Source organism: Perissodus microlepis, chromosome 22, assembly GCF_051167445.1.
Source record: "Perissodus microlepis isolate ML-2025 ecotype Zambia chromosome 22, ASM5116744v1, whole genome shotgun sequence".
In the NCBI taxonomy this organism is placed as follows: Eukaryota; Metazoa; Chordata; class Actinopteri; order Cichliformes; family Cichlidae; genus Perissodus; species Perissodus microlepis.
Genome location: NC_140481.1, coordinates 31,078,999 through 31,092,591, shown reverse-complemented (window position 1 = coordinate 31,092,591; position 13,593 = coordinate 31,078,999). Strand labels below are relative to the sequence as shown.

At 40.1% G+C, this 13,593-nt stretch overlaps 2 pseudogenes and 1 gene segment (V, D, J or C); 2 read left to right on the top strand and 1 right to left on the bottom strand.

The window, feature by feature from the left end:
• Positions 1–3,121: 3,121 nt before the first annotated feature.
• Positions 3,122–3,891, top strand: LOC146363523 (immunoglobulin kappa variable 1-39-like). The segment is given in 2 exon segments: positions 3,122–3,259; positions 3,474–3,891. Coding segments are annotated over 2 exon segments (360 nt in total).
• A 1,874-nt stretch (positions 3,892–5,765) lies between these two features.
• On the bottom strand, positions 5,766–7,521 carry LOC146363522 (Ig kappa-b4 chain C region pseudogene; annotated as a pseudogene). Its single transcript, XR_014799207.1, has 2 exons — positions 7,386–7,521; positions 5,766–6,311 (listed from the first exon to the last, which is right to left on the bottom strand). The product of XR_014799207.1 is annotated as an Ig kappa-b4 chain C region pseudogene (transcript).
• A 1,080-nt stretch (positions 7,522–8,601) lies between these two features.
• LOC146363521 (Ig kappa chain V region 3547 pseudogene) lies at positions 8,602–10,756 on the top strand (annotated as a pseudogene).
• The last annotated feature ends 2,837 nt before the right edge of the window (positions 10,757–13,593 follow it).

Genomic DNA, 13,593 nt, shown 5'->3' with positions numbered 1-13,593 from the left:
TGACCCTTCACTCTAAGAGGACAACTGGTTCAACGTCAATGCAGCAAATTGACTCACAGCAAAACAGTCAGTTCATTTCCATAGAGAGGCGCTTTGCATCAGCAGCACCATGCTCCAGTGCTCTGGGAGAGTTTATAGTCCTGAGAGTTGAACACTGGATGACTGACAGCTGTCCTTCATCACAACAGAAGCCACAGAAATCCTCCTCATCAAAAACATGACTTTGATCTGCGTCCTCATCTGGACTCTCCTCTGCTGCTGCTTCACAGGTAAAGTCCAGAGAATCAAACTCCTCTCCTCTATCAACATCTGTCCCTCTGAAATGAAGCCCACAAAACCATGAAGCTGCTTTATGTTTTTGTCTCTGTATCCTCAGAGTCCAGAGGACAGATCACAGTGACTCAGCCTGGAGCAGTGAGCTCTGCTGTGGGAGGAACTGTGAGCATCAAGTGTAGGACCAGTCAGAATGTTTATGCTTTGTTCAGCATCTATCACTATTTAGCCTGGTACCAACAGAAAGATGGAGGAGTTCCCAAACTGCTCATTTATGCTGCTAGCAGTCGACAATCAGGGATTCCAGCTCGTTTTACAGGCAGTGGATCAAACTCTGACTTCACTCTGACCATCAGTGGAGTCCAGGCTGAAGATGCAGCAGTTTATTACTGTCAGAGTCAGCACTATCCTAACAGTCAGTGGGTGTTCACACAGTGAAAAACAGTCGTACAAAAACCTCCCTCAGTCAGACTGAACAGAAACTGAAGTGACTGCTGCAGCTGGAAGATACTGCAGAGACTGATACAGTTCACTGAGGACACACACACACACAGACACACACACACATACACACACACACACACACTAACACAAACACACTTTACCATATTCTCCATGTTCTTTAAAGCGACCATGAAATGATTTCAATATTTTAAACCCTGTTACAATATCCATGAATGAATGAATCTCGACAAAATGAAAGACAGTCTTTCTAATGGAAAGTCCAAAGACAGCAAGACAAAACATGAGTGACCAACTAACCCTACTATACCAACATGAACATGCAGTATATAAAAGACATAACCTATAAAATCTGATTAATGTACATTTTAAAGATGCAACACTCCATCTTCATTTCCAAGTTAAGTACTGTCTGCAATGTTGCCTCCTGGTAGTTCAATCCCCTCAGTTCTGGCTACCTTCCCTCTCTTCGTTACCATCCGACTACACTTCTCCAGTGTCTTCTCCAATGTCATTGCTGTATAGCCTGGTGGTGTGGATCAGTGAATCCATGTCTCGTTCACTCTTGGCATACAGCTTGATGTCATCCATGTACAGGAGGTGGCTGACAACTGCTCCGTTCCGTAGCCAGTATCCGTAGCCAGTCTTGTCAATGATCTCACTGAGGGGGTTCAGGCCTATGCAGAACAGCACTGCTGTCCCCACTGCTGTGGGGACAGAGCATCTCCTTGGTAGATCCCGCACTTGATGGCGACTTGTGCTATGGGCTTGGAGTTGGCCTCTAGTGTCATAGGCCTTCTTGTAATCAATCCAGGCAGTGCACAGGTTGGTCGGTAATTTAGTAATTTAATGTTAGTGTCGGTAATCGTGGTTGTAGGTATTGTCCGTAGTGCTGCATTAACATCATCTAGCAGACCTTCTGAGGGTACTTCACGTAATCTTGGTAACCGGCTACGGGGGGTCCAGGTTTCAAGCTTGGCCATGATCCTATCTTTCAGGTCAGTTCCTCTCGCACTCAACGATTCTCACCACCCTTGGGGGCGTCTCCCATTTTGACCTCAGGACTTCCAGGCCATACTTGGGACAGGTGTTTCTGTATACTATGCCGGCCACTTGGTTATGGCGTTCCATGTATGCCCTGCCTGCTAGCATCTTGCACCCTGCTGTTATGTGCTGGATTGTCTCTGGGGCATCTTTACACAGCCTCCACCTGGGGTCTTGCCTGGTGTGATAGACCCCAGCCTCTACGGATCTTATGCTCAGAGCTTGTTCCTGTGCTGCCATGATTAGTGCCTCTGTGCTGTCTTTCAGTCCAGCTTTGTCCAGCCGCTGGTAGGATTTCTGGATATCAGCCACTTCCTCTCTCTGCCGGTGGTACATACTGTGCAGGGGCCTGTCCTTCCACGATGGTGCCTCCTCTTCCTCTTCTTTCTTGGGTTTCTGCTGCCTGAGGTATTCACTGCTGAGCACGGGGTCGGTTGGGGCCATCTTACTGATGTATCCGTGGATGTTTGTTGCCATATATATATATATGTATAGAGGGAGCGAGAGAAAGACAGACAGACAGAGAGAGAGATCTTTTTTTAAAGTACAAAGTGTTTAAAAATAGGAAAATTTAATGGTCTTAAAGCATGAAACAAACAAAAAGCAAGAGTGGAGCTGAATAATGAGGTGTGGGAGCCCTGGGTGGCCTCACAGGTCACACTGTGAAATGGCAATAAATGAATCTTCTATGTGCTGTGACAGAACATGAACAGTAAACAGATCACTCCCATTTTTCACTTTAATATCACGTTTGGAGTCCAGCCGAACGTGGTAAAAGTGGTAAGCCCCGTTGAAGAACTGAAAAGCATAGTATTTATTTTGGCACACAGGCCTCCGCTCATTGGAGGATATGATTTATATATATGACTGTTAAACAGAAGAAGTTGCAATCATTGATAGAAAATAGCAACAGGGGGAAAAGGATTCAACCTGAAGAGACATAAACATGGCAAAGAAATGTGGTAGGATCTAAATCTCAAACACAAGCAAACTGCCTTTTTGTTGCAGAAATTTAAACCAGCAAAAACAGGATGTTCAAGGCAAAATGTTCAGAAATCTGAGTCTGTCTCAAAAGATTGCCCCTGACTCCATGAACTCTTCCAGTCCATCTTACAGCTTTTGATTTAACATTGTTGAGTCTCTGTCTTTGTTCAAACTTAAGGCCCGTCTTAAATCCATGCATGTCTATATTTATTTGTATTACAATTCATATTTGAATTATTTCACATTTTCCTTTTTTTTTTAATTCAAATTTATCTCTCCACTAGATGTCATGAATGATTTAATTATTCAGCAGAGGACAGCTGCAGCTGACTGACTCTGTGTGTTTGCATATGTGTCCTGCCTCTCTGCTCACAGCTGTTAAGAGGCCAGTGTTGATCAGTGGCTGTCCAGGCCTTTCAGAGCCACTCACACACCAGCAGCACAATGATGATGTCACTGACTCTACTGCTGGCCACCCTGGGGCTCCTTGTTCAGGGTGAGACTCTCTGTGAAAACTTTGCTTCAGCATGCAGCCAGGTTCACCACAATGATGTTCTGCTATGATGGAGAAACTCTGAAACCAGCAGCACTGACCTTCTTCCATCTGTTCTCCATTTTGGAGAAATGATCCTCAAATGTTTGGATATTCATCATCTTTCTTTAAACTGGGGTTTTCTCAATAACTCTTCTTCTCATTTTCATGTTTTCAGGTTCATCAGCAGAAATCATCCTGACTCAGTCTCCTAAAGCTCAGTCTGCTGTTCTAGGACAGACTGTCTCTATCAGATGTAAAGCCAGTTCAAGTATGAGTAACTACCTCCACTGGTATCTTCAGAAACCCCCTGAAGCTCCTAAACTGCTCGTTTATTATGCAACAAGCCGTCAGTCTGGAGTTTCTGATCGTTTCAGTGGAAGTGGATCTGGGACTGACTTCACTTTGACCATCAGTGGAGTTCAGGCTGAAGATGCAGGAGTTTATTACTGTCAGCAGGGTTACAGCTTCCCGTTCACACAGTGAAAATCTGTTGTACAAAAACCTCTCAGCTGAAGAGGAACTGATCTGAAGCAACAGCTGCAGAACAAACTAAAAGACTGGGAGGAACGATTACTTTAATATTTACTGTGAAATTTCATTTGTGTGCACTCACAGTTTAACGTTCATAAATTTATTGAATACGTTGTTAGTAACATGAAAAAAAAAGTGATGTCCCCGAATAAAAACATAAATGTTTAATGAGTCACAGAATACGGACACAACACTGGCTTCAGATTTTTAACACATTAACATTATTTTTAGATGACTGATGTTCTCTGTAGTCCACCAGTCTGACTCATTCTTAGTTTCTACATTTATAACAATGGACAGTCTGTCCAGAGAGAGGCTCGACCTACTACAGAGAGAGAAAATAGACTTTAGAGAAACTGAGAGTTCAGATAAAAAGACGTAACTGGAAGGTAAAATATAACAAGCTGTTATTAACAATACAAATGCTGTTGTCAGTGTTTCTGCACTGATGAGCAGCTCTTTTCTATTTGTAAGCTGTTAAATATTTAACTGATCCTTCTGTGGAGCTCAGCTGCAGTCCTTCATCACACAAATCCAGAAAATCATTGTAGTCACATCACAACTAGTGTCTATAATATTCTAATATTCTGCTGATTAACAAATCAAGCAGGCTGTTATAACAGTGTTTGTAGGGAATGTGTTCAGTGAAGATTTAGCCTCATTTGGACATTTCCAAAATAAACGAATCACTGTTACTGTTGTAAAAACATAAAGTTATTTAGTCAGTTTCCAAAGTATTAATGTAGACAGAACAAAGAAATAAAATGTTTCTCTTTAAAATAATATCTTACTAATGCTTAAAAGTGTGACATTAATATAAAGTCCCACCAAAATCTGAAACCACTGAAAATAAGATGTGATCATCCTGACAGACTGTGGACTTTGTCTTTTTTAAAGAGGTTTAGTGAAGTGAGTTTCTCTCATTTTGCTGTAAAGACTAGAAGAGATTAACTTCTATATAAGTTGATTGAAGCAGACCTGTAGTCTCTCATCTGCCTGCATTCCTGTGTTTGTTCTGTTAGTCTGTTCTTAAGTGAGTCAGTCATGCAACTTTATTTGTCAATTCTGCCACATGTACAGGACATACAGAGAATAGAAATTTCGTTACTCTCAAACCCTAGATTAAAAAATGCAAATAAAATAATTAAAAATAAAAATTTAAATAAATACAATACAATTTTACATATAACAAGAAAGCTATGCAATATACAATATACAATATTCAAGTAAGGATAAATGACCATGAGTGTAAACCAGGCAGAGTAGTGCAAATAAGCAAATAGTGCAAATGGAGATTAGTAATATACGGTAAGAGATGGTATAACAACAAAGTCTTATGACCACTGTCAAGCTCAATTCTGTCCTCATTATTTGAGTCCAGTTATTGTCTCGCTGCCTTCTGTGAGTTACTCAGCCTCTGTTTTGTGTGCTTTAAATCTCAGACTCCTGATCTCCACCTCATCCTGACAATTAGGGATCCTCAACTAAGTCTCCACCTGCTTCATCTCTGCCACCACCAGCTTCTAGACTCTTCTCTGCTTTGGTGCTTCATCACAGTTTCACTGCCAAATAGTTTATTAATCAAACGTCAGTAAATCTTCACTTAAACTTGATTTAAATGATTTCTGTTTAAACATACAGATGACATCTTGCTCTTTAATTTTACTTATTAGGTTTTAGATCAGATTAAAATGTAGATCATAAAACAGCTTTGAGACTAGAAATTATGAAGAGCACACAGATAATCTATGGTTGATATGACCTCAACATCTTATAGAGAAATATTTAATATGTGGATTAAAAAATATATTTAACCATTTTCACTGCACATTACACTCGATGTGTCTGTTTACATTTTTATTTTGGTCTGGTTTTACAAATATTACAAAATCTTAATTTTTTAATGTGCATTTATTAAACTCAGAGTCAAAGAACATGTTTTCTCGTTACATTTTTATTCTTTTAAGAGTTTGAAATATCAGCTTTACAACAGACACAAAAGGATGAAACTAGAGGAGATTGTTGCTATGATTGTTGTCATTATGAGATGAAAATATGACTATTTAATGAGTTTATTTTTTAAATCTGCAAACACAAAGAAACAAAGAGACAGAAGAAAATCAACATGAAAGACTCAGTGATTGACATCAGGACTGGGAACACTGGTCTCTCCTCAGTATCTCTGAGACCAGAGTCTGGGAGCCCTGGGTGGCCTCACAGGTCACAGAGCCCACCTTCTCCCACTGGTCTGCAGTGAGCGTCAGGGTGCTGCTCCAGCTGTAGAGGCCGTCATTCTGCAGCACTCCAGGAGTCCTGCTCTCCTCCCCTCTGATGCTGCTGCTGCCACTGCTGTCGCTCGTCTTCCAGGACAGAGTCCAGTCTGAGGGGAAGCCCTTGTTGGCCACACACATGAGCGTGGCCTTCCCCTGGTCCAGCTCTGCACTGGAGGGACCCAGCACCTTCAGGGCGGGGCGGGTATCACCTAGGAAACACCAATCAGCTTAGAGGACAGGAACCACAATTTGAATTTCTCCGTTAAGAAGTTTCTGTCAGGTGTTTTTTCTGCTCCACCAGTCATTCACTCACACATTGTTTCACTTCCCTTTAAGAAACCTCTCATGCATATCAGCACAGAGAGAATCATCACACAGTTTGACCTGAAATATGTTCAAACTACACTGGAAATAAAAGAAGCAGATGTGGAAACATTTACAGCAGAAGTTTGGCTTTAAAGTGATTAGAAGTCTAAATCATGGACGACTGAAGAAATGAGTGGACACAAGCACAGAGCAGCTACTCATTCATATAGATTTGAAATGTTATTGAACAGCTCACATGATTTCAAACTAAATCTGAAACATCTGACACGATAAAAACATCAGAAAGCAAACTTTAACTCATCCAAACAGCAGCTGATGTGGTGGAAATTTACAAACTAATCATAAGATGATGAAGTTTACTCTTGTCTACATATATTTTACTGTGACAGAAATGTAGATTAAACAAGAGAAACTCGCAGAGCTCATCTGAATTAGTCCAGTAAAAAGGACAAACATCAAAAACGAAATTATTTTAAATAAAAAAAATACTTTTGTCTCATCTAAGCAGTCTAACAAATAATTATTAAATAAAATGATACAATATTTAATAACAAACACAGTTTAATTAACTTACTTCCAACATCCAGCCTGGTTCCTCCACCAAAAGTCAACCACAGTGATACAAACTCATTGAGCCGCCGTACAAAAACCTCTGACTGTAGAGAGACACGGCTCTCTGACTCTGTCAGACTGAACTAAACCTACAAGCCCTCAAAATACAACTTTATCATCAGAACTAGAAATAATAATTAATACTATGAAACATCCCAGATTTTCATTGGAAATTGTCCTGAGTGTCTGAATATTCATTTCCAAAGCTGACTTTGTTTCTTAGGACAAAATTTATGAATAAAATAATTAATCAGTTACACAAAAAGTTTCCTAGCCTTTCATATTAAATCAAAGAAAAGAAAAGAAAATTACATTAAAAATAAAAAGCTCTAAGACTGACTTACTTCCAACATCCAGTCTGGTTCCTCCACCGAACGTGTACCACAGTGATACAAACTCATTGAGCCGCCGTACAAAAACCTCTGACTGTAGAGAGACACGGCTCTCTGACTCTGAAACAAACAAACTCAACAAAATCATTCATTGTTTGTATCATTTAATAATATTATAATAGTGTAATTAAAACAAATAAAGCCCATTACAACAATATTTAAAGAATATGATTTCAAAATGTAGATTTTACAGCTTTCCACATGTGAAAACATCTCTTGAAACCTGGCACTTATTTTTTCACAACTCTAAACACTGAAACTAATTCTCAGCCTAAAACGCTTCAAAAACACTTCAGATTCATGTAGTTATGTTTTGAATTTCACAAAAATATTAAGTTCTGGAAAGTGTACCAGCATTTTTTTCTATAATTTTTTTTTTTTTAATTTCCGAAGGAATATGTCCATTGTTAAGACCCTGCCTACACATACAGGGTTTTTTTTAAATGAGTTTTTATTTCTATTTTGGAATTCTGTCTACAAATAATGGTGTTTTAGGAAGTTTTGAAAATTCCTTCCAGGTAGAGAAGACTGTGCTCTGTGCTGTTCTAACTGTGAAGGCTTCTAACTGGTAAACATTACGATTCGATTCGGGTTTTATCACCATGTGTTGCTTTGGTTTACTTTTGACATGTTTCTCACACACACACGTTTTCAAACGACTTCACTTACATTTATTCGTGAACAGTTAAATGAACTTCAGTAAATGTTTCCCCATCACTGCTTTTCTCAGTTGCTTTGGTGAAAGTCTTACATCAGGAACGTCATTCTCACCACTCTTAATGCAGCTCTCAAAATATGTAAGGCCTTTTTCACCACACAGACTCATCTATGCAAAAGACACTTCAGGTTTTTTTTGTTTTGTTATTTTTCTCAAAACCTTACCTACTTTGGAAAGAGTACTGCAAAAAATGTAGGCCTAATGTCACAAGGGGCCAAAGGCCTGTACGAAACTGGACTCAAGTGCTGGACCACCTGTGGAGACGGTTGAGTTTGCTTTACACAAATCTGTATTTGGCACAAAAACACAGAGTTATACTTGACGTGGGATTCATGACAAGAAAACGTAGCGTGGTGGCCTAAGGTGGCGTGGTGATCAAGAGGGAGAGAGGAAAAGGGGGTTAGTGGGTTCACAGACTTCTCCAGGTGTGACTGAATTTTAAAGAGGAGTATGGCTTATGTTGCAGGTGGAGTTGGTGGTACTTTGAGGGGAGTAGGTGAAGGTCCAGGTGAGCTGAATAGATTTAAGATGGGCTGACCTGAGCTCCAAGGGATCCTGTGAGAAGCAGTGGGAAGAGGGCAGCAGGTGTGATATTGAAATCCTTCCCAGGAGACGGAGCATGAAACTGCAGTGAGTATGGCCGAGTGCATAGACTTGGGCAAGGAGCATGAAGCATGGTAGCCTGTTACCACCGAGGGTAAGTTGGCAAACTAGCAGTGAAGAGACGGCAACGCTGGTCTTAAATATCTTGAGCAGATTGGCTCCATGTGAGGAGATGACGGCTCTGCCCAGGGGCAGACACAGGAGAACATGGACTTAGTGGAAATTTACCAGCAGCTCACCCGGACTGTGACAGCTAATGAGAAGTTAAAAAATGTTTTCAGAAACAAAAATCAAATCTGATGTTTTTTTGTATTTGTTTAACCTTACAAAACTGGTGAAATGGAGAAAAGCAAAATAATACTCATTAAACTATATGTGTGTTCTGTTCACATTATCGACACATCCTCAGCCTGGCTGGGGGGCTTCTTTGCCTCCCTCCTGCTGTGTGCCCAGCCTGGAGGCTGCGGTCTGTGACCGGCTCCCGGTGCAGACGGCTCCCTGTGATAGTGTTTCCTCACCTGGCTCATGTGTGCCCAGCCCAATTTTACGCTTTAAGTGTGCGTGTGTGTGTGTGTGGGGGGGGTATGTATGTATCCATGATCGTTTATGTTAATGAGAGTGTGGGGAGTGAGTTGGAGGGCGGGGTGTGCTGCTTTTAACCATGTAAAGCACTTTGTGCTACATTTCTGTATGAAAAGTGCTTTATAAATAAAGATTGATTGATTGATTGATTGATTGATTGATTGATTGATTGATTGATTGATTGATTGATTGATTGATTACTACAGTGCCGTGATCTTCCTCATGCTGTGTGTGTTTTGTTAGATTCTTCCCAGTTTAGGTTTTGTGGAGTTTTCTGTTCAGCAATAAAAGCTGCCATTTTGAGTTCAGACCTGTTTCCAGTGAGTTTGCGTTTGGGTCCAATTCCTGCCTGGACACAGCCGATCATGACAGTTGTGAGCTGTGAGTTGTGGATCAACGAAGTAACAAATCCCTTTATTAGTGTAGAAACAACAGCAGTGTGTATGTGTGTATAAAAACAATGAGAAAGGCTAATTTGATTGGGGAAAAGCATCACTGATTTGAAACTGCACCAAAGCGACTGAGAGAAACTGTAATATATGTTGGAGGTGGATGGTACTGGAGGAAATCATGTTGTATCATGCTGTTCGAACCATATTTAATTTAGGATCACACCCATCTGAATGGTGTCCTACAGCAAAATCTTAACATTGACATTGAACTTATTTTAAATATAATCAATTAGTAGTTCTTCAAACCCATCAGGATCTACGTGGGGTACAGAATGTTGTAAAAACAAATGGTGAAGTCCAGACCTTTACTTTTTCACATTGTGCCTCTAAACTTGGTCAGATGATTTCCATAGAGAGGCACTTTGCATCAGCAGCACCATGCTCCAGTGCTCTGGGAGAGTTTATAGTCCTGAGAGTTGAACACTGGATGACTGACAGCTGTCCTTCATCACAACAGAAGCCACAGAAATCCTCCTCATCAAAAACATGACTTTGATCTGCGTCCTCATCTGGACTCTCCTCTGCTGCTGCTTCACAGGTAAAGTCCAGAGAATCAAACTCCTCTCCTCTATCAACATCTGTCCCTCTGAAATGAAGCCCACAAAACCATGAAGCTGCTTTATGTTTTTGTCTCTGTGTCCTCAGAGTCCAGAGGACAATATACAGTGACTCAGCCTGGAGCAGTGAGCTCTGCTGTGGGAGGAACTGTGAGCATCAAGTGTACGACCAGTCAGAATGTTCATGGCAACAACCGTTTAGCCTGGTACCAACAGAAAGATGAAGGAGTTCCTAAACGTCTCATTTACTATGCTAGCACTCTAGAATCAGGGATTCCAGATCGTTTTACAGGCAGTGGATCAAACTCTGACTTCACTCTGACCATCAGTGGAGTCCAGGCTGAAGATGCAGCAGTTTATTACTGTCAGAGTTTTCACTGGCCTGGCAGTCAGCTTGTGTTCACACAGTGAAAAACAGTCGTACAAAAACCTCCCTCAGTCAGACTGAACAGAAACTGAACTGACTGCTGCAGCTGGAAGATACTGCAGAGACTGATACAGTTCACTGAGGACACACACACACACACACACACACACACACACACACACACACACACACAAACACACACACATACACCTGGACAGATTCAACTTGCACCGTGAAATTTAAATTTTAAATTTATTTAGTTTAACCACCAATTAGTAAATGCAACAGCCTAAAAATAAAAATAATAATAAAAAATAAAAATATACAAATTGATTTGCTGCTATAAAAGCTCACTTTTTATTTTATTTTAACTGTCATGTCATGACTTTAAAGTGAATTGTCGCACAAAAGAAGCTAAATGTCATTTTTATTTGACATACAATGGCTTGCAAAAGTATTCAAACTTTTCCACATTTTGTCACATTACAGCCACAAACATGAATCAATTTTATTGGAATTCCACATGAACGACCAACACAAAGTGGTGTAAACATGAGAAGTGGAACGAAAATCATACATGATTCCAAACATTTGTTACAAATAAATAACTGAAAAGTGGGGTGTGCGTAAATATTCAGCCCATGTTATCCTGTCAACTTAGTGGGTCAACAATTGACATGTAAATAAGTTGGTTGTCATTATATGAGGGAAAGATGACTTGATTATAACAGAAGTGAACAGAATGTTGCAGAGGGTTAAATGAGTCTAGACTGAGTTTCCTGTTTCTGATGTACGGGTGAAATTTGCTCCTAGACACGCACACACACCTGATTACATGTGAACAAACTCACTTTGTAAAATGCATGACAGCATTTCATATGTTTTTTCATTTTGGAATAAAAAGCTAAATAAAATAATTGGGCATGTAACAAAAATTAGTGCAACAGTGCAAACCTTGGAGAGAAATTTACATTCAGGGATAAAACGTTGCAATGGGGACTTTAAGAAATGTCTAACAGCAAACATGAGTGTTGTGTGAACTGTGTGGCTGCTAAAAAGAAGCTGTCTGTGGATTCAGCAGGTGGAACCATGCCAGTTGACCCCAGACTCTCCAGAATTGTGTGATATCTCAGAGCACTTGTGGACAACCAGTAATTATGATTCGGGGGAAATGAACGAGCGTAGTGACTCCTTAGTCTGATTTCAAAAAGAGTAAGGTCAGAAGCAGTAAATGCAGCACTGCATGTCATGGCACCTGAGTTTCTCAATCCCTGCACCACATAGTTCCACCAGAATGCAAAAACTTTTCTGTGATTTATCTGTCTGATGTATTTTTCAGTACCAGGTTGATCCTGCCATTTAGTTTTGGTTTGTTTTCTCTTTCTACCCTGTCTGGTGTCATCCCTCCAGGGTTGTGATATAATAATCAGCATTAATTTAAGCAGGCCTGCAAGACTGAAACTAAAAACATTATAAAATATCTAATACAAGGCGTGCTTCTCCAAATTAAAATGGGCTTCGGACAAATTCATCTATCTAGGACACGTAATCACACCAGATGATAAGTCCCTGTGTCTAAAAGGACTGCAGCCATTCAATCCATTTCAAAATCATAAAAATCTCTTTTTTCTTTCTTTGTGTTTTGAGACATAAGTATGTTGCGCGACAGGCTCCACTATCAGCAATGATACATGTGAGGGGACTGACTGGACAGTGACAGACTAATGATGTAGACAAGTTTTGATTGACTTGAAACTGAGATTAAAGAAAATTATTTTATGATTTTTCCATGATTTGTGTGACTAACAATTCATGTACAGGAACTAAAAACTCTACAGGCGGTACCTTCATGCTCAGATAAGTTTTTTGATAACCTATAAAGTTCACTGAACTTGGTGTGACTTTTCTAATCATTTTACAAATGATATATATTTACAGTGATCTGTATTGCAGTTTCAATTATTTAGTGTAAGAATGAATAAGATTACAGACTTTGTTTTACAGACTCTTCACTTCATGGTGACTTGACTATATTATGACTCTTGTTATTTTACAGGAGATGAAAAAGTGTGTCTGTGTTTTGTCAGGCTTGTCAGTGATCATTGCTCATCTGCCTTCACACACATATGACCTTGAGTGAAATCCCCTTCTTAATCCAGAGGGTGATGTCAGCCCACCCTTTGCAACTATAACAGCTTCAACTCTCCTGGGAAGCCTTGCCACCAGGTTTAGGAGCAGGGCCGGCTGTACGCTGGGGCAAGAGGGGGCCACACCCCTTTAAGCCAAGCTTTTAGAAGTTGAGAAAGAAAATAATAGATTGCCCACAAATTGAATATCGACAAGAGTTACTACAGTAAATTTCCCTGAAAAAGGCACAAATGAGATGATAGGTTTCACGTCTCGTTCGCTCTTTCACTCTGTGTCCTGTTTGTGCGCAGGCTCACACAGCACTCGGCAGAGAACACCCACTCACCCTCCCCCCAGCTAAACATCTAATCACTGTTAGTATGTAAATAACCTGTGTCAGGTTTTTCAGTAGGCAGGGCAGAGCAAATGTGACCAGCTAATTTCTGTTGTCAAAATTATAATGACTGTAACTGATAGTCAATTATTTTAATGTTCTTCATTGTATTTGTTAGAAATATATATATATTTAATTTTCCTTTAATTGAAGGACTTTTTTATGAAACTTGGTGGAGTGGAAGTAATGTTGAGAATAGACTCGTTTTTTAGTGACACAAAGCAAGTAAAGCACAGGTGCACCGCGGGTTTTGCTGTGATGTTTCTACATGTAACTGCCTTTATTTAAATTAGCTCTCATGAGGACGATGCTGAGCGATCCTGTTGGGAAACTTGGAATAAATCATCTAAACAAACAACT